The 19,418-nt window shown below is 53.3% G+C and overlaps 1 protein-coding gene across 1 annotated transcript; it reads left to right on the plus strand.

Annotated features, from left to right (window-relative positions):
• The first annotated feature begins 10,031 nt into the window (after positions 1-10,031).
• Positions 10,032-12,953, plus strand: LCN2 (lipocalin 2). The gene is made up of 6 exons (XM_004713351.2): positions 10,032-10,280; positions 10,515-10,648; positions 11,431-11,510; positions 11,660-11,779; positions 11,977-12,078; positions 12,781-12,953. Exons 1-6 carry the CDS (start codon positions 10,149-10,151, stop codon positions 12,807-12,809), a joined length of 597 nt encoding a protein of 198 aa, XP_004713408.1. The 5' UTR covers positions 10,032-10,148; the 3' UTR covers positions 12,810-12,953.
• The last annotated feature ends 6,465 nt before the right edge of the window (positions 12,954-19,418 follow it).

A 19,418-nucleotide genomic window follows, 5' to 3' on the forward strand; every position in this document is an offset into this window, starting at 1 on the left:
GGGGGGGGGGGGGCTGGGACTGAGGAGCCAGCTCAGGCTGAGTTAAATGGAGTCAGAGACCCAGATCTGAGCTGTACAAATCCCAGGGCCCAGTGTGTGTGTGTGTGTGTAGGGGGTGGGTAGTGAGGTATCACTAAGCTCAGCCAGGATTTTGAGGCCCCTGCCCCTGCCCATTTCTCAACCCTATCCCCTCTGTAACCTCTATCCCAATGGAGCCTGTCCCCTGGCTTCACCCCTCTCCCAGACCTCTTCTCACACCTTGCCCAGGCTTTGGCCCAGCCCTTAATTAGGGGCCAAGCAGGTGAGTACGGCCTCCCTCCACGCAGGCTGAAGGAGGTTCAGGATGCCCTGTCCTAGCCATGGCTGTGGGCCTCCCTGCTCTGGGGCAGGTGGCCCAGGTCCAGCACTCTCAGCACAGAGAGGACAAAGCCCGTGTTCAGGCAGAACCCAGCTCTGTCAGCCTGGAAGCCCTGTTCCACCCCGAAACATCTGCAATGGCCTCTCAGCCTCTGGTTCTGTTGGCCAGTCTCCTCCAGGTGGCCTCTGGGGTTTTCACAGGTTCTCAGGACACCCTTCTCTGTCTCCCCATCTCCCCTTATGCATCCTTGCGCTCAGGAATCCAGTTCCTCAGGGTTCAGCCCTGGCTCTACTGGGCACCCAGGTACATGCCCTTTCTCTCCCATGGATTCTACCACTATCTGTCTTGAAGACCCCAGCCTATTGTTTCAAACCAGACCTATCCTGACTCTCCATCTGGATCTGCAATCCAGGCACAGCCAGCAAGTTTGCATCTTTTCTACCTAAGCTCCTGCCCTCCTGCTCTTGCCCCAGGAGGGAATGAATGAGGATGCCGCCATCATGAGAAATGTCTCCGAACTATGTTGTCCTTATTAACAAGGAACCCAACAAGCTGTGTTAGCTGTGAGGAAAATCAAAGATTCAAAGGAAAAGGAAAAGAAAGTAGATGCTGTGTGGCTCCATTTATTTACAACTCCCTAAAACGTAAACCAACGGGGTGGGGGTGGCAAGTTGCCTGGGGGAGGAGGGGCAGTGAGAGGAATCTTGGAGGCCATATGCATGCTCACTAGTTTGGTCACAGGGATGCTTTCTTGAGTATTCATGCATAGCAAAAAACTTACCATATCACCACACTCACACATAATGAAGGTATGCCAGAGGGACCCAGGAGCCAATGGAAGAGGTTCCCAGTGGCCGGAACTAACACCATCTGAGCACTGGATTACAACCCAAGATAGAAAATAAAGACCCATGAGTCCTTAGTGATACAATGAACTCACTGAGTACATAAACATGCTGCAGAAGAGACAGCTCTCCAAGGCAGCAGAATGACAAATAATGCCTGCAGACACTGCATCTTCAATGAGCTGGCGCATGGCACTCCCCACCCCCTCGTTCCTGAAGAGTGGGTGCACATAGTGACTTCCAGCTGCAGAGTATGGTGTGGAAAGGGGGGTGGAGAAGCCTGACACAGATGCCGGAGTCGGTGCACATCCACAGTGCTGGCATGTTGGCAGTGCGCCGTCTAGATGGTGGGATGGAAATGGCACTTTCTCAATGGCTCCCCCGGAAGAACCCGTGTGCCCAGGCTACTGATGGGGAAAAATAAAAGTCATTGAAATCCCAATGTGTCTGAACAGTATTCAACGCTGCCACGGTCATCAAACACCACGCAAGAAGAATGAAACAGGAACCCCATATCTCACACCCTGTCAACAAACGAATCCAAGATGGATCAAAAACCTAAAGGTAAACCTGAAAAGAATCATCAGTAAAAAAATAGGAGCAAACTTAGAGGCCCTAATGCATGGCATAAATATGTGGCTCAAACATAAGAAAGCAGCAAAAGCCAAACTAGAGGGCCGGGACCTCCTAAAAATTAGACACTGGTTGGGTGTATTAAAAGGTTTCGCCTAGATAGCCCTTCAGAAACAGTAAAAGAAGTAATGACTCCCGGAGGGTGCAGGAAGAGCGGGGGTGAAGGGGGAGCTGATAGCAATGATGACTGTATAACCCCATTCAAGGGGAATGAACAACAGAATTGTAGGTGAATGGATACATTGGATGGTGTAAGTTATGGCAAATAACAATAATAATATATAAAAAGGGGTCATGGGGGTAGGGTGGAGGAGGGAGGGGATAAAGTGCTGATATCAAAGAGTTCAAAAAGAGAATGTTTTGCAACTGACGGTGGCAGCAATTGTACAATAATGCTTGATCTAGTTGAATCATGGGTTGTTCTATCTGTAAGAGCTCCCAGTGAAAAGAGTAATAAAAACAAATAAATAATAAAAACAGAGAACCCAGAGACATGGGGACAACCTTGGAGGATGACATATCAGACGAGGGCCTGATCTCTAAAATGTATGGAAAACTCCAACACTTCAACCACAAAAGACTAATCATCCAACTTAAAAACGGGCAGAGGACAGGGTCCGACACTTCGTGGGGAAATGCTCACAACCACTAGCCATTAAAACAAGCATGCTGGCTCATGGTAGCCCTGTAGGACAGAACGGACTTGTGCCTGTGGGTTTTCACACTTTAGAGGCGTAAAAACCCCGTCTTTCTCCCTCCGAGCTACTGGTGGTTTTGAACTGCTGACTGTGCAGATTGCAGGCCAACTCATAACCACTAAGCCACCAGGGCTCCTCCTGCTAGTCACTAGCATGATGTAGATCAGAACAGTAAGCTATCATCTCATTCAGAGCAAAGCTGAAGCAAATTCGGGCGAGGGTCGATTGGAACCTTCATACCCTGCTGGTGGGGCTGAAAAATGCCAAACTGCTGTGGATCATGGCACGGTGCCCCCTCGGGAAGTTGGGAATTACTTGGCCCAGTAATCCCTGACTTGGTAATTATCCCAGGAGAACCAGAGCCTCAGCAATCATGTTCCTCACAGCAGTGTCTCCCAGAGCCAGAATATGGAAGCCACGTCAATGCCCGTCTTTGGAAGAGTGGATAAAGGTGCACACGGTGGAATCCGGCGGGAAACGCCCCGTCACATGTGAGCCTGGAGGACAGATGCTGAGCGGAAGGAATCCGCCCCACAAAGGACAGCCGTGTGGGTGAAGAGGACGCTTGCAAGCTCACGTATCTCGATGGTCAGCAGGGAGGAGGGGGAGAGGGGAGGGACGGCACTGGCTAGAGGGCTGATACATGGTAACTTGATTGAAGGAGAAAGGGAGATTTACAAAAAGAGAGACATTGGCAAATGGTAATGGCAGGGAAAACTCTGGAAGGAGCAGAGGAGTTAAAGACTGACCCACACCGTCCTGCAGTATAGACACAGTAACAGTATCTGTGAGTAAATGCTTGGTAAACACACGGGGCTGAACCGATGTGGAGGGAGAGTGGGATTACAGACATGGACCCAAAAAAAAGTTTTTTCAAAGCTATGTATCTAAATCTGTTTACAAAATAACCTTATCTCCTTCAAAGTACTCTCCATGACACTTAATACATGTATCAAATCTGCGATTTTGAAACTTTCTTGGAAACATTTTTCAAATTCATCTGTTTGGATGGCTGACGCCTCCCTCATTTTTTTCTTCACCTCTTCTGTCAACAAATCGCTGTCCTTTCATGTCCCTCTTCATTCCCAGTTTAAAAAAAAAAGTCACACAGAGTGAGGTCAGGTGAGTAAGGTGTGTGGGGCAAGAGAGGCATGCTGTTTTTTGCCAAAAATTGGTACACCGAGATGGCTGTGTGAGCAGGTGCATTGTCTTGGTGGCAAAACCAGTCCCGTCTACCTTTTTTGTCACACGCTGTTACCCTATCTTTTCAGAACCTCGACATCAACGGTTCTCAACCTGTGGGTTGCAACCTCTCTGGGGGTCAAAGGACCCATTCACAGGGGTTACCCAATTCATAACAGTAGAAGATCACAGTTATGAAGTAGCAACAACAATAATTTTATGATGGGGGGTCATCACAACATGAGGAACTGTATTAAAAGGTCGTGGCATTAGGAAGGTTGAGAACCACTGCTCTCAATAGAAAGCTTGATTAACAGTCTAACCTGGATATCAAACTCCAACTGCACTACGAATCAACATTTTCATCTGTTCAGGAAGTTGATGGACGTCCAGAACAAGGTTTGTCACCAATTGACATTTCACCTTTTTTGAAACAAGAAAACCACTCCTATACTTGAGTTTTTCCCATAGCACTGTCCTTGTAGGCTTTGTTCAATATCACAACAGTTTCTGTGGCATTTTCCCCAAGCAGGAAACAGAATTTCGCAGCCTCACGCTGTTCTTTTAAATTGGCCATCACAAAAATCAAGGTTTGAGTGAAACTGCTTTTACCAAAAAAATTCACTGTGACCAGAGAGAATCTTCCCAGGCAACACCACTGGGTGCTCTAACTCGGAGCGAGTTGATCGATGCTCACCTAGCATGAAAAATGAAAAAACGCACCCACGAAAGCTCTGCTCACCCCAGCGCAATTCTGTTTGGGGATATATATGTGTGTGTATATATGTATGCATATGTGTGTATTTATATGTGTGTGTATGTATAGGTATGTGTATGTATATATATGTGTGTATGTGTGCGTGTGTATATATGTGTGTACAGGTATGTGTATATGTGTGTGTGCATGTGTATGTGTATACATCAGATGATATTTACCTTCCCATTCAGCAGTGAGGGGTCCCACAGCCAAGGACCCTAACCCCACCTCAGTGCACATCCATGGCTATTTGCGAGGCCGGCACAGCAACAAGGAGAGAACCTGAAAGTGGGGTAGGGATGCAAGAAAGAGAAACAGAGGCACGATGGGATTGGGAGGTCTGATCAGAGATCAGCCTCCAACTACTCCATTACAAAGCTCACATTCAATCTGTGTGAGGAATTTGGCAGGCAAGACATTACTTTGTACCATGTTCTTAGGACTCCGTGGTCCATTGAATCTCAATCCATGCATTCTATTAACCGATTTGTTTGCCTGTCGTATAGAAGATTACTACTGTGAAACACAAAGCCTTGGACGGCGCCCAAGACCACCTTGTCATTTTGGCAGCTGGCCCCGGACAGCTATTGATTTACCTCCACTGCAGAGATATCCATGAGTTAGAGCTGACCTTGGGGCAAAGTTATGAGAACTTGAGGGAATGAGCCCTGGGCCAAGGGACTCGGGTCTCGAGGACACCCCGATAGTTTATTCCACAAAGACAATGTTCTACATTCACCAATAGCAACTGGGGTCTTAAAGGCTCACAAGCAGCCAGCGAAGATCTCTCCCTCCCTGGAGGTAAGAGGAGTGATGACAATTGAAGACGTGGAAACAGCTAGCTCAGTGGGCTAGTGGCCGGTGCCTGGCTACCACTCCCCACTGCGCCGAAAGAGACCACAGGGGACAGCCCAGGTGGAGCGGGAGAAACGTGGGGAACAAAACTAAAAGTCATAAACCAGACTGACCTTACTGGTTGGATAGAGACTGCACGGAAATAGACTCCTAAGACTATGGCCCTTAGTCAACCTTCAGGTCTGGGACTGAACGAACCTGTACAACTCAATTTTTAGCCAAAAGGAAAGAGAGAAAGAAGAATCTATACAGAGTGTATAATGAACCTGTTTTCCTGCTCTTTCCTCCTGAGCCTCTCCCTGCCAGATCAGCATCCCCCACAGCAAGCACCAAGTTCACTGCCATCCAGTGAGTCTGATTCATAGAGACCTTGTAGGACAGAGTTGAACTGCCCAAGACTAACTCTTTACAGAAAAGTCTCCTCTTTCTCCCTGGGAGGACCGGGGTTCCAAACTGCTGACCCAGAGGCTCGCAGCTCAGCAGGTAAGCCACGACGCCACCAGGGCTGTGTCTACTGCAACAGCTACGGGTATAACCAGATCTAGCCCACCCAACACAGCTGCAACCTCCAGGTGGTCCTGGGACAAGAAAGGTTCCTTATGGTACCAGCCCAGCCCCAATCATATTTGGAATGGAGAACCCCAATAACCAAGAACTGTAACTTCACCCCAATGCATGTCCCTCGGAAATCTGCTACGTATAATTAACTCACTTAACTTCCTGGTGTCTATGTACCAAAGTGCAGTCCTCTTGCCTTCGGGAGCTTGGCTTGCCCACCCGAGTCCCGACTTGGCAGCTCCGTGCTCGATCCACCAAAGCAAAGCTCTCCCTGCCCCTGCTCCCAGGCGCTGTGTTTCTTACACTGTGCCGAGGAGACGCCTGGGCTGGGGACTCAGCCTATTCTCCTTCTTGAATCCGTTTTCAGGTTAAGATTTCCTGGGAAAATTCTCTTTCCACGACTCACCCGTTTTCCTTTTCCTCGCGTTCCTGTTAATATCGGTGGCTCCTGTGTGGTCACATTCTTCTTTATTCCGACCTGCTGGTCACGTGTGCTCTGGGTCTTTTTCTCTAGAATCTTTCTGAATTCCCACCTATGTGATGAGTCTTTTCTCAAGAGACACTTCTTGGCTTTGCTCTCACTTTGCTACTGTTTCTATTAGTTGGTGGTGTTGTGGGTTGTGTGTTTGGCTGCTCGCCACAAGGTCAGCGGTTCGAAACCACCAGCCACTCCTGAGAAGACAGATGAGGCTTTCTACCCTCCTACAGAGCTGCAGTTTCGGGGACCCACAGAGGCAGGCCCTTCTGGTCCTGTTGGGTCGCTGTCAGCTGGCCATCAACTCCACAGCAGTGAGTTTGGTTTGGGTCTATTTCATTTCCCCTTCATTTGTCTTTGGGGTTGTCTTCTTCTTTTGGGGGGGGTTTGTTTTCTCAATTCTTATTTTGGACACGGCTCTCCTGAATTTGCAGCCATCCTTATTCTTTTTAAAAGAAATCATTTTTATGGGGTGCTCGTACAGCTCTTATTGCAATCCAAACACACATCCATTGTGTCAAGCACATCATTTCCCCAACATTTTCTTTCTACTTGAGCCCTTGGTCTCAGCTCATTTCCCCCCTCCGCCACCCTCCCTCCCTCCCGAACTCTTGATCATTCATAAATCATGATTGCTTTTGACGTCTTACACTGACCGCTGTCTCCCTTCACCCACGTTTCTGTGGTCTGGCCGCCTGTCCTAGTCTAACACAGGCCTTTAAGACCACGAGGGCCTGTCTTAGCTGTGGGCTCAGCAGAGCGGGAAGAGCCTATTTTTTGTGAGAGCTGTCTGACCACAGAGATGCCTTCGTCCAAGTATCCAGTCTGCTGGATGGATAGGCTTTTTCTTGCTTCCTCCCCACATTCGAGAAGATGCATTCATCCCTGCCTGTTCCAGGAGGCAGCAGCCCCGTCCAGCTTGCTGGACTCTGAAAAGGCTGGGCAAGCCTTTCACCTCCTCACAGTTGGTTGTCCACTTTGTCTGCTGGCCCCTCCCCTGCCTCAGGCCGCTGAGCCCCTGCCCTTCCAGCTGAGGTCAGCCCACCCACCCCAGCCCGGAACAACTGTTGTCCACAGCGATCTTCCACCGCTTGCCCTGGCCTCTGCCCCAGCTGTGGCCAGAACAACCCTTGACCCCCACCAAGTCTAGCTGGGACGCTGCCCAGCTGAGGCTCCGACAGGCCTTCACGCCTGTCCCCTGCCCAGCCCCTGAGCCCACCAACCTGCAGGGCTGTGCTGGGAAAGAAGACCCGAAGCAGCCAGGTGAACAAGGAATAAGGAGATGACTGCCACCAGGTGTCACCGAGATGGGGACATTGAGACAGAGAGCAGTGGAGCGGGTCACACCACGACCCCGGCTCGGCTCCTTTAGACACGGCAGGCCTGGTGCCACCCCAGAGAGGAAGATGACCCTGAGTGGATTTGGACAGAAGCTCCAAGAGGACTGCATTAGAGACAGACACCCAGGTCCCCAAGGTCTGTCCCTGCAGAGGGCTGCAGAATGACGTTCTTTACAGAAGAGAAGGCTGTGGGGAGGAGAGACCTGCGTGCCCCTGGACGAGCCAGGCTCCAAACCCAGCCTGGGGTCCCTGGCCTAGGCTCCTCCCTCCCACCCCCAGCCCTGGTTCTCCCAAGGTGCACAGCAAGTGTCCCCCCTCACCCCACTTCATGAGCTGGAGACACACCCCACCCGCCGGGCATCCCCACCCTCGGACTTCCAGAAGCTGGAATATTCTATCCGGTGTATCCTCCGGGGCTCAGGGCACAGCTCCGTCAAACCCAACTTCAACGGGTTTGGAGATGGTCTGAAATGTTAACCCCTGCCCCACCCCTCCCCCACCTAGTTCTCAATAAAAAAAATACACTTTAAGAATCTTTGGAGCTCATTCACCATCCCTCATCCCTCCCATATCCAAGTTACCACACGTTCAAGGACACCTTATAAGGTCAAAGACCGTCAAATCTTCCAGCAGGGATGGAGACACCAGGGGCTGTGAGGCCCGAGTTGCGGGCTGGCCACTCGCAGGGCGGGTGGCGACATCAACATTGGTCCCCGAGGTGTGTTCATCTTTACATCCTGCCCTTTCGTCAGCCGGCTAGGGAGGGCAGGAGAGGCCCCAAGAGCTGGGGTATGGATCTAGTGGGTGCTGGGAATGCGCCCTACCCACCAGCTCCGTATTCCCTTCAAAGTCCCCTAATTTAAGGTCTCCGTGCCCACAAGCAGTAGAACCACCGAGGTCCCTGGGCGTCCCATGGAGGCCGCATACTGGGGGCTCAGGACCGTCCTGGTCCCCATGGGCGAAGCATCGCCCAAGGGCTGAGACTCCCCACTGCCTCCCAAGGACACTGGCCAGGCGCCCAGTGAGGAAACTCTCTTCCAACTGATAAGGACAGAGAGGAGGGTTTCTGCTGGCGGACTGGGAATGGCCACAGGCCCCTGTGAGGACAGGCGAGGCCCTCCGCTCAAGGCAGCCTGGAAGCCAGACCCGTGACCGTCCTGAGAGGGTGGGCCCCGGATGGCATCCAGAGAACCAAGGACAGACAGCAACTCATTGAAAGTTGCCTGACCACCGCTGAGCTGCAAGCTCCCTCCCTCTGATGACACCTTTATAAAATGAGAAGGGGGCTTCTCACCTCCTCTGAAGCACCCACTTCATTTCTTTGGAAGGTGGTCCACTGCTTGAAGAAAACTCTGGCTCGAAAAAAAAAGAGCGAAAAGAAAACTGGCTTAACTCTTTGCTGTTGCTGCTGCTAGTGGTGTGTGTGTGTGTGTGTGTGTGTGTGTGTGTGTGTATACTCGAGCTCAGATTGTCTCTGAACACCCTTACAACCACACAGGTCGGGAACTTGCCAGTTATCGCCTGGATGACAGTCTGACCACGCGAACAAAGCTTGTGTCCAACGAGTCTGGACCAGAGCTTGGGGATGGGCTTCAGATGCTCTAAAGACCAAAGCCACAGTTGCTTGTGATCCAAAGCCCACCTTGGGACCCGCCCCGCCAGGCTAGTTAACGGCATGCTTGCCCTCCCCCAGGGCGGGGGCACCCAGGCTCCCGGAAGGAGCTGGGACTGAGGTCTCGATGCTCTGCTCTGCTGAAGACCACGTCTGCAGCCCCCTTTGGGGGTCTCAAGGAGGGCTATGCTGACTCCAGGTGGGGCACGCTCCCAGGTCAGCCTCTCTGCCGTGTCACCCCATGCCAGGGGCTGGGGTGGGGCTCTTGGTTCTGGACCAGCTGACTAACAGAGACACCTATCCTACCCTGTCCGGAAGGTCCACTCTCAGCCACTCCCTTTGCTGCCCTTTACAAGAACCAGGAAATAGGCCAGGGTCAGCTGGGGCAAGACACTGCCTGCTTTCAGCAGGTATGGGGAGTGGGCTTTGCCACACCTACCACCACCTCTGATTCGAATCCGTGTCGGGCCTCCTGGAGGTCAGTGAAGACAGTTGGTCCAGCTCAGGAGCGAAGGGAAGGGTGCAGAGATTGGGTAGCAGCGTCCTTGTCCCTTCTAGGAGTTCCTGGGCACTGCCCTGCCCCCAGCCATCACCTTGCACAATCCTGACCAGGAAGAGAAAGGGACAGACATGTTGCTAAGTATTTCAGCAGGAGTTGCTGGCCATTGCCTCATTCTTCCTGGATTTGGCAAAGGGTGAATCACCCCACCCCGCTCTGGGCTGGTAGCCAGGTGGGCCCATAAGTAGGAGGCTGCTCCCTCCCTGGCCTTCTGTGCCTTCACTGCCTGCCCGGCCCAGCAGCTCCCTGGAGTGCAGCTTGCTCAGCCCTGAAACCATGGCCCTACGTGTCCTGTGGCTGGGCCTCGCTCTCCTGGGGGCCTTGCAGAGCCAGGCCCAGGAGCTCAACCTGCTGCCAGCCCCCCCGCTGCTCAAGGTCCCTCTGCAGCCCGACTTCCAGGAGGACCAGGTAAGGAGACAGGAGGGAGCCCTGCAGGGAGGGCCCAGCAGAGGGACAAACAGAGGGGGAGAAAGGGCCCTGGTAGCGGTGGGCAAGATGAGTGCTGCTGGGGAGACCAGGGCCCAAGCCTCAGCCTGCTCTGCGGCCCGGGTTCCCCCTGGGCCAGGCTGCAGGGAGGGCTTCCCCGGGCTTTGCTGTATTTGGGCTCCGCTCATCTAACCCCCACTCCCCACACCCCCCCAGTTCCAGGGGAAGTGGTACGTCATTGGCCTGGCGGGGAACGCAGTGGGCAAAGATCAAGGTGAGTTCAAGATGTACACCACGACCTATGAGCTGAAAGACGATGGCAGCTACAATGTCACCTCCACCCTGCTTAGGTGAGAGCCACCTTCCCTCCCGGGGGCAGGTGGGGCCTGAGAGGCCCCCCCGGGGTCTGAGAAACAGAAGGATGTGCTGAAGGAGTCATTCATTCATGCTGTTCATCTCAGGGCAGACACACCTACGTGAGATGGGCCTCGATGACCGCTAGGAAACCAGACAGAGAGGCTAGGGGTGACTGGGCTAGGAGGAAGGACACCTGGAATGTCACCTGAGTCTTCATGGAAGTCTTCCAGGGAGGTGGCCTCTGGGCTGGGCCTTGAAGGAAATAATGTGCCTTAGAAAGAAGTGTGGGGCAGTCATTGCAGGGGACAGTGGGGTCAGCAAGAGCCCCTCCTTCAGGAAGCAGACAGTCGTGGGCCTGGGTACCCTGAACAGAAGCTGGCAGGGTCCTCGAGGGACAGCCGGGTGCAGAGGCCACAAGGGTGGCAGTCACTCAAGTGGCCATGGCAGGGCAGGCAAAGCAAAGATAATCCTGCCCCTGTGAGGTTCGGAGTCTAGCACCTGGTCCACAGCCAAGCTCCCCGCCAGCCAGTCAGGAGTCAATGCTGACTCACAGAGACCCCCGTGGTTTCCAGGGCTCACAGTGGGAAAAGCCAGGCCCCTCTGAGTTGGGCGGGGTGGGCCTCCTGCTGTACAATGGGAAGGGGCTGTCATGGGCTGGGCTGGACTGAGGACATTAGCCCCCTGGCCTCCAGTGGCCGCCCTGACTCTATCTTGTCCAGTCCAGGGCTCTGCCTGTGTCGTCTCCTCTCTGACGGCCCCTTTCTCACCCACACAGGAATGACAACTGTGTCTACTGGATCCGAACTTTTGTCCCAAGTTTCCAGCCAGGCCAATTCAACCTGGGCAACATTAAAAGTGAGTCCTAACTGAGGCAGGGGCCCGGGGGCAGGGCTCGGGGGCTCAGCTCCTTCCGGGTCCTCCCCGCCTCCCCTAGAACATGTTATATATATCATCTTCTCTGTCCCAATATATATAATGTCCCCTCGGCCGTCGGCCACCCACAGATTTCCAAGGCATTCAGAGTTACACGGTGCGTGTGGTAGCCACTGATTACAACCAGTTTGCCACTGTGTTCTTCAAGAAGGTGTCCAATGGACAAGAGTATTTCAAGACCACCCTCTACGGTGAGCCCCCACCCCTGCCATCAGGGACCCAGCTCCTGGCCACTCCACGCAGACCCCAAGGTCCCCTCCAGTTCTGCTCCAGACTCCTGAGAGGCCGGGCAGCGTTCTCCGAGGAGGAGGTTCGGAGGGAGGGCTCCTTCTTCGCTTGTTCAACACGGTTTACGGAATGTTTGCCGCATGGGCTCTCTTGGCTGCAGGGAGAACCAAGGAGCTGACTCCGGAGCTGAAGGAAAACTTCGTGCGTTTTGCCAAATCCCTGGGGCTCACGGATGACCACATCATCTTCTCTGTCCCAATTGGTAATGGCCAGTGTGGATACGGAAAGGGGACATGGGGACTGCAAAGGCCTGATGCTTTGGTGTGAGGGAAAGAGGTTGGGGGACGGGGGGAGTCACTCTTCCGCTCAGGTCACTGGGGTCAAAGGGGTGGGTGACCCAGGGACTCTATAGGAGTCCCCTCGTCTTCAGGAAGACCCTACTCCAGCCCTGGGCCCCCAGTTCTCTTAACTGGCAGAGTAGCCAGCCCTGCCCAGGTGGGACTTCCAGGTGCTGGGGTGGGTCTCGCTGCCCAGAGGTACTGCACCCGTACGCTGGTCCTGCTGTCCTGAATCATCTTCCCCTTCCCTGGGCCTTGCTCACCACTGACTTGGAGCACGCCCTTATCCTCGGGCAGCCTTACCTGGACAGAAAGCCACCAGCTGCCAGGCTTTCGCTGTCAGGGCTCAGGCAGCAGACAGGCAGGTGCAGGGCCAGGCCTGGCTCGCATCCTGGGTATCCCCCAGGTCAGCTGTATCCCAGGCCTTTCTCACATTCTCCTTCCTCTTCCTGTTCCTTCCCTCCCCCCATGATCAGTCCTTCGGTGACCCCTATCTCTGAAGGGAACCCCCAGATCTTCTGCAGGGCCAGGCAGGGCCCTGGGACCGTGCACGGGGACTGCAGGAGGCCCTGGCAGCCTGGGGTCTCACACATACCCCCGCTGTTCTACCGCCTCTCTCCCCACAGATCGGTGCATCGACGGTGACAATGTGTGACGGTGCCGCCTTGAGGACGGCTGCCCCCAGCCAACCCTGCTGGCAGTGGCAGAGCTAGAAGACCCTCCGCTGGACCTGGCTCCCCCTGACTGCCCTCCTGACCCAGCCCATGTAGCTTGCTGAATAAACACCCAAGTCACCAGGGCCCTGACTCTGCTCCTTTACACCTGGGTCCTGGGGGGAGGGACTGTGGGGGCGAGGGCTCTCACTTTTGTCTCTCCCAAGGGCCCCTGGTTCCCAGTGAGGGGTGGAGGGGACAGAGCTGTCTAGATGTTAGTGCTGCAGAGGGAAGGGAGGAAAGGAAGGCGATTTGATGGGCTTTCCCCTCACTCGTTCCTGCTTAGACTGGACATTCCCAGGTTCCCAACCCTGGGCAGCCCTCACTTGTCCCTGCCTGCCAGGAGAGCCTGCCCTTAACATATCGTCATGGGCACAACTATACAGCGATAATATGTAAAGATGACAGTAAAGTCGTGGAGAACAAGAGAGAAAGTAAACTGAAGGAGTCAAGCCCATTTCATAGTAGCATGCTCACCTCAGCCCCACTTGGTGGTCCACGGGAGGATGTGGAAGGTGGGAATGGCAGGGGAGAGAGGACTGGGCTGGAGAGGAGAAAGGGCCAGAGGAGAGAGCGTGTCTGTATTGTTTTGGGGCTTTTATAGGTAGTCCTTAGGCATGCGCATTCAGGAGTTACATATGTCACTAGGTGGGTAGGAATCAAGTAAAGTCCCTGAGCTCACAGGTGAGGAAGCCTGATACCTGCATGGGGGGAAGACGTGAGGGGGATGGGCGCTGCAGTGGAAGGAGCTAATCGGGGAATTCTGCCTCCACAGGGAGGCAGAATCAACCAGGTGCTCGCTTTAAGGCAGCCCAGCTGTTGGGGGAGAATCTGTGGGCATGACATTTGTTAGTTTCTCACAGGGTACTGTCAGAGGAAGCCAGCCTCCAACAACTGAAGGGTCAGTGGGCACAAGCGTGTACGGCGATGATCTATAAAGATGACAGTAAAGTCATGGAGAACAGGAAAGATAGGAGAGAGAATACAATGAAGGAATCAGACACATTTCATGGTTCCATGCTCACCTCAGCCCCTCTTGGTGGTCCACGTGGAAGTGGGAGAAGAGAGAGGGAATCTTTACTATCTTGGGATATTTGTAGGTAGCCTTAAGCCATGCATATTCAGTAGTTACATGTGTCACCAGGTGGGTGGTATCTACATTAAGGTTCCTGAGCTCACAGGTGAGGACGCTGAAAACCTGCATTGGGCTTTCCAGCCTGGTCCCGGCGCTATGGCTCCCGTGGTGAGAAGAAGCAGGGCCGTTCGGCCATCCACGAGGTCGTGAGCAGAGAGCACACCATCAACATTCACAAGCGCATCCATGGTGGGCTTCAAGAAGCGTGCCCCTCGGGCGCTCAAGGAGATTTGGAAGTTTGCCATGAAGGAGATGGGGACACCCGATGTACGAACCGACACCAGGCTCCACAAAGCTGTGTGGGCCAAAGGAATCAGGAATGTTCCATACCGTATCCGTGTGCGGTTGTCCAGGAAACGTCATGAGGATGAAGATCCCCCAAACAAGCTCTACACATTGGTTACCTACGTGCCTGTCACCATTTACATAAACCTACAGTCAACGTGGATGAAAACTAGTGGCTGGTTATCTAATAAAGGTTTTAAATTGCCAAAAAAAACCAAAACAAAAACCCTGCATTGGGGGGAAGGTATGAGGGGGCTGGGTGTCACGGTGGGAGGAGATAGCAAAAGGATGCTTCTATAGGGAGATAAAACCAGCCCTGTGCTCACTTTAAGCAGCAGAGCTGTTAGGGGAGAATCGGTGGGAATGGTATTTAAAGCAGAACAATGCACTTGGACGTCACCTCTAACTTACCAAAGGGAGGCTTTCCTAGCAGGGAATACCAGCTTTCCAGATGCCCTCTGTCATAAGTTAGGGACTAGAGTCCTCGTCGTCCTATTTCCTCCATGTTAGTTCCCCACTGATACTATCCAGTCCAGTGAGGAGCAGCCGCCCCTCACGACCACTCTCAGATGCCAGCCTGCAACAGGCGCCAGAGCAGAGGCCCAGCCAGGACCCTGAGCTGGGGCTGCAGAGGCACTAGGGTGGCTGTGGGGCAGCTTGCCACCCTCTAGGAACCATGTGGGTGCTGGGACCTGGCAGCCCAGGCAGGAGGGCTAGACCCCAGCCTGGGGCTATGCCAGGCAGAGGGCTCAAGCAGGACCAGTTCTCTAGCCCCTGTGGGCCCGATGCCCGCCCACCTGCCCCCATTTGGTGCCTATCGTGACCATTCAGAGTTTGCTCCCTGACCCTAGAACACCCCCTGTGTTCACTTCCAAGTCACCGTTGGGGGCATTCTGTAGCCAGCTTCCAGGAAGAAGATACCAGAACTCCAGTTCCTAGGACCAGAAATCTGCACCTCCACTTGGCGAGACCCACCTCATGGGGACGGGCACACCCCTGTCCACCCACTGGCTACAGCTTATCCCCCTTCTGTGTCTACACCACAGTCCTGACCTTCTCCTCTCCCAGGGTCAGAGCAAGTGGGAGCCTGAAGGAACCTGGGCTAACTCACCCTCGAGACACGAGGACCTGTCCAGGAGCAGGAGTTGGGGAGACTCTGGAGCTGTGAGCAGCCCCAGCCTTTCCCCCTTAGACAACAGGACAGACCTGAGATTCTGTCCTATCAGCAGCCTCGGAAATTGGGGCCAGATGCAGGAAGATGAGATTAGCGTTGCCCGGGTGGTGGGCAAGAGAAAGAGGCCCGTGTCCGAGTCCACTAGGCTACTGGCCAGAGCCTCAAAGTTAGCCAAGGGGCAGGAGCTGAATATACACACCTGGCTGCAGGCCACACCTCCAGCTTCTTTACCTTGGCCCAAGCTTCCCTCCTGTCACCACCTAGGCCTGCAGATGGGGCCCTGGGTTTCCTCCTGAGTCAGGTGTTCTGTCCGTTTCCTAGGACTGTGCCGGAGACCAGCTCCGGAGTGTTCCTGACAGAAAGCTGAAGTTGGGTGAGTGGTCTTGAGAAAAAAGAGAATATAGAAAAGTAGGGTTCAGGAGGACCAAAGAAACATTCTGAAGCGTGAATGTGTGCAATGGCACTTTATTAAAAGCTGTGTTTTCTTTTATACCCCATTTCTTGGCTCCTTCTGGGATAACAGCCAAGTCCATCAACAAAGACACCTGGACTTTGCAGCCACGTCCTTGCAAGTCAAGGTTAAGCAAAATAGTTTGTTCTAACATATCTTAGCAGATCCAAGAAGCCAAGTTATTTTGCTAAATACAAAAGTTCATTTATAGTTCATTCAACTCGCATGAGAACTTTTAACTAAGGGTGAAGTCCCACTCTTTATACCCGTTAGGCCGGTTAGGATAGGTTTGCACCCTCTCCCTTCCCTAAGACCATGGGGAAGAAATGGGAAATCACCCTACAGGACTGCAGTAACAAATGACCACACACCTGGTTGCTTATGACCCTCACACTTTTGTTCTCCCAGTTCTGAGGATCAGAAGTCTGAAATAACCATCCCTGGGCCAAAAGAAATCGACGCATCTGCGGGGCTACAGTCCTTCGGAGGGTCTAGGAGAGAATCGCTGGGTTCTCCTTGCCTTTCCCATCTCCTAAAGTCGCCTTCCACGGCTTCAGTCACAGCCTCTTCCAGCCTCTCTCTGTCTGAGGCCAAACCTCCCTCGTAGAAGGACCCTGTATTGTTTCCAGGGGAACCCAGGAAATCCAGGATAACCTCCCCATCTCAAAATCAATGGTCCCTTCTACAAAGACATTTTTTTCTGGAATAAGGTGACCTTCCCAGGTTTCTGGGATTTGGACCTGGATCGGCTCGGGTATGGTGGCAGGGCTGGTGAGCTACAGGTGAGAGAGTCTCAACCGGAGCCTGTTTCCTACGCAGCCTGGTGGGGAGTGAGGCTGTCGTTCTGTCCAGTCCACCTCTGGTGCTCCATCTGAGGCCAGGAACTTCCATGGGGGCCATGCTTAGGCCCTGGGTATAAGCTAAGCTAGGCCCCAGAGCACGGGCCTCCCCAGCACCCTCCACTTCTGCTGCTGCTTCCCTTCCTCTGCACCAGGGCCCAGCACTTGCTCAGACTCTGGAGAATGGCCGCGTCTCAAAGGCTGTGGGCAGAGCTGGCCCTGCTGGAGCCTGAGGGTCCTTTAGATCCTGCCCTGATCTCTGTACAGTCCAACTTCCAACAGGACAAGGTGAAGGGCTTTCTTGGCCAGACCCCATGGTGGGACGGCCCCCATGGATGAAAGCTCTCTCTCCCCATGATCATGGATGGACACTCTCTCTGGGACGGGACTGTCTGCTTGGAAAAGGAGAGACTGAGTCAGGCCAGCTCAGTGTGGAGGTCTGAGTGAAACTGAGAAGGAAGAGGGATTGGACACCCAAGAGACATGAGCTAACCCACGAGAGACCCTCCCTGGGACCACAGCAGAACCCCGTGTCCCCTGACAGGTTTCTGTAGCTGCATCTCTAGAGCGGTGGTTCTCAAACTTCCTCATGCCTCGACCCTTTCGGACAGTTCCTCATGTTGGGGTGACCCCCACCCCCACCCATAACATGATTTTCGTTGCTACTTCATCACTGTCATTTTGCTACTGTTATGAATTGGGCAACCCCTGTGAAAGGGTCATTCGACCCCTAAGGGGGGTCACGACCCACAGGTTGAGAACCGCTGTTTTAGAGTATTCCTGTAGTGAGGTCACACAATGTTGTTGTTAGGTGCCATGGGGTCGGTTCTGACCAGCACCCACCTTATGCATAACAGAACAAAACACTGCCCGGTCCTGCGCCATCCTCACAGTGGTTCTGATGTCTGAGCCCACGGATGCAGCCACTGTGACAGCCCATCTCCTTTGTCACTGCCCTTCCACTTTACCAAGCATGATGTCCTTCTTCGGGGCGTGGTCTCCCCTGACAACATGTCCCAAGTAGGTAAGACGGAGCCTCGCCATCCTTGCCTCTAAGGAGCACTCTGGCCGCACTTCTTCCCAGACAGATGTTTCTCCTTCTAGCACTCTGTGATGTTTTCAATATTCCTCTCCACACCACAGTCAAACACATCGATTCTTCTTCTTTGGAACATACACTGGTATCCTTTGGGGTCTGATTTATTTCACGCAGCATTATGCTTTCAAGGCGGGTCCAGGTCATAGCACGTTCCAGAGTCCCACTTCTTCTGACGGCCAGTGATGCTCCATTAGAAGAACTTGTTGGTTTACGCATGCATCCATTGTGGGGCATTTAGGATGTTTCCATGTGGGGGCTATTGTGAACAGTGCTGCGATGAACATCAGGGTGGGAGCTCCTGCTGGCATCCCTGCCTCCAGCCCTTTCGGGCAGATACCTAAGAGTCAGCTTGCTGGGTCGTCTAGCAGTTCTGGGTACAGCTTTGTGAGTGTTTCCACAGCCCTCACGTTGGATTCCCACCAGCAGTGCATGAGGGTGGTGTGGGTTCAATCAAATAACAGCCACTATCCTGTCTTGATAATTTAGAAGAGTCTTTATTCGGTTATAACCGGACTGCTAGAATCTAAAAGCGATTCTTTCTATTGCAGTCCCGAGTGGAGATAATAGCCAGCGTATACAGGCAGAAACCCACGTATCAGAAACTTTCCTATCGAGCGAGCAGGTACGACAAAAGCAGAGCAGGGTACAGGATTGACGATAACATCCTGGTTGATAAAATAAGAAGAGGAATATCCTGGTTACAGCATCACAAGGAACAATATTGTTCATTACAACCTTCTGATCCTGAGAATGTAAGAGTACATTCTGAACTCAATCACCAGCGGGGATTTCCGAGATGAGAGGGGGGGAGGCAGGTCATTCAGCAGTCAATAAAATGGAGTCTCTGTGGCCAACCTGCTTCAGGGGGTCCAGATAGCTGCTGGGTGGTTTGAACCATCAACCTTTCGGTTAGTGGACAAACACGAACCGTTTGCACCATCCAGGAACCCTGTTGGGTTGTATGAATTTGAAATATATTATGGACATTAAACCATTTTTAGCTATATAAACCCAAATCCACTGCCCTCGTCGATTCTGACTCATAGTGACCCTATGTAGATTTTCCAAGGTTGTAAAATCTTTACACGAGAGCCTCCTCTTTTTTCTAAAGAGCAGTGGGTGGGTTTGAAGCCCCAATCTTGTAGTTAGCAGCTCAATCCTTAACCAGGGCTCCTTATCAGATATGTGGTTCCCCCCCCTCCCCCGCAAATCTTTAGGTGGTCTTTATTTTGTGATAAATTCAGCAGACTATTTTCTCCATTGTGAACAGGACCCACAGTAAGGGTGGGTCTGGGAAGCCGGCCCCTGTCTCTGCCCACAAGCCCAGGGAGGGGGCTCTCCCAAGACTCTGAGCTCGTTCTGGTCCGAGGCTCGACACCCACAGGATCAGGCTGGGGGAGCAGGCCAACGCAGGGCAGGGGGAGGCGAAGCACCCCGCGATGGGCGGCGGGTGCAGGGGAGGTAGTATCTCGCCCCCGGCGAGGGTCTGGGTGTAGGAAGGGCACTGCGGGACTCCGTGCACGGACGCGCCCCTCTGGCCGAGCGCCTGGCGAGCTGCGCTTGCGCTC

This window comes from Echinops telfairi, unplaced genomic scaffold, assembly GCF_000313985.2.
Source record: "Echinops telfairi isolate 266 unplaced genomic scaffold, ASM31398v2 ScPeMD7_22;HRSCAF=79, whole genome shotgun sequence".
Classification (NCBI taxonomy): domain Eukaryota; kingdom Metazoa; phylum Chordata; class Mammalia; order Afrosoricida; family Tenrecidae; genus Echinops; species Echinops telfairi.

Excerpts from the sequence above, each read along its gene's own strand:
- LCN2 (XM_004713351.2), top strand. The coding sequence starts at position 10,149 with ATGGCCCTACGTGTCCTGTGGCTGGGCCTCGCTCTCCTGGGGGCCTTG. Across the intron at positions 10,281-10,514 it reads CCGACTTCCAGGAGGACCAG|TTCCAGGGGAAGTGGTACGT; the intron begins GTAAGGAGACAG and ends ACACCCCCCCAG. Across the intron at positions 11,511-11,659 it reads CAACCTGGGCAACATTAAAA|ATTTCCAAGGCATTCAGAGT; the intron begins GTGAGTCCTAAC and ends GGCCACCCACAG.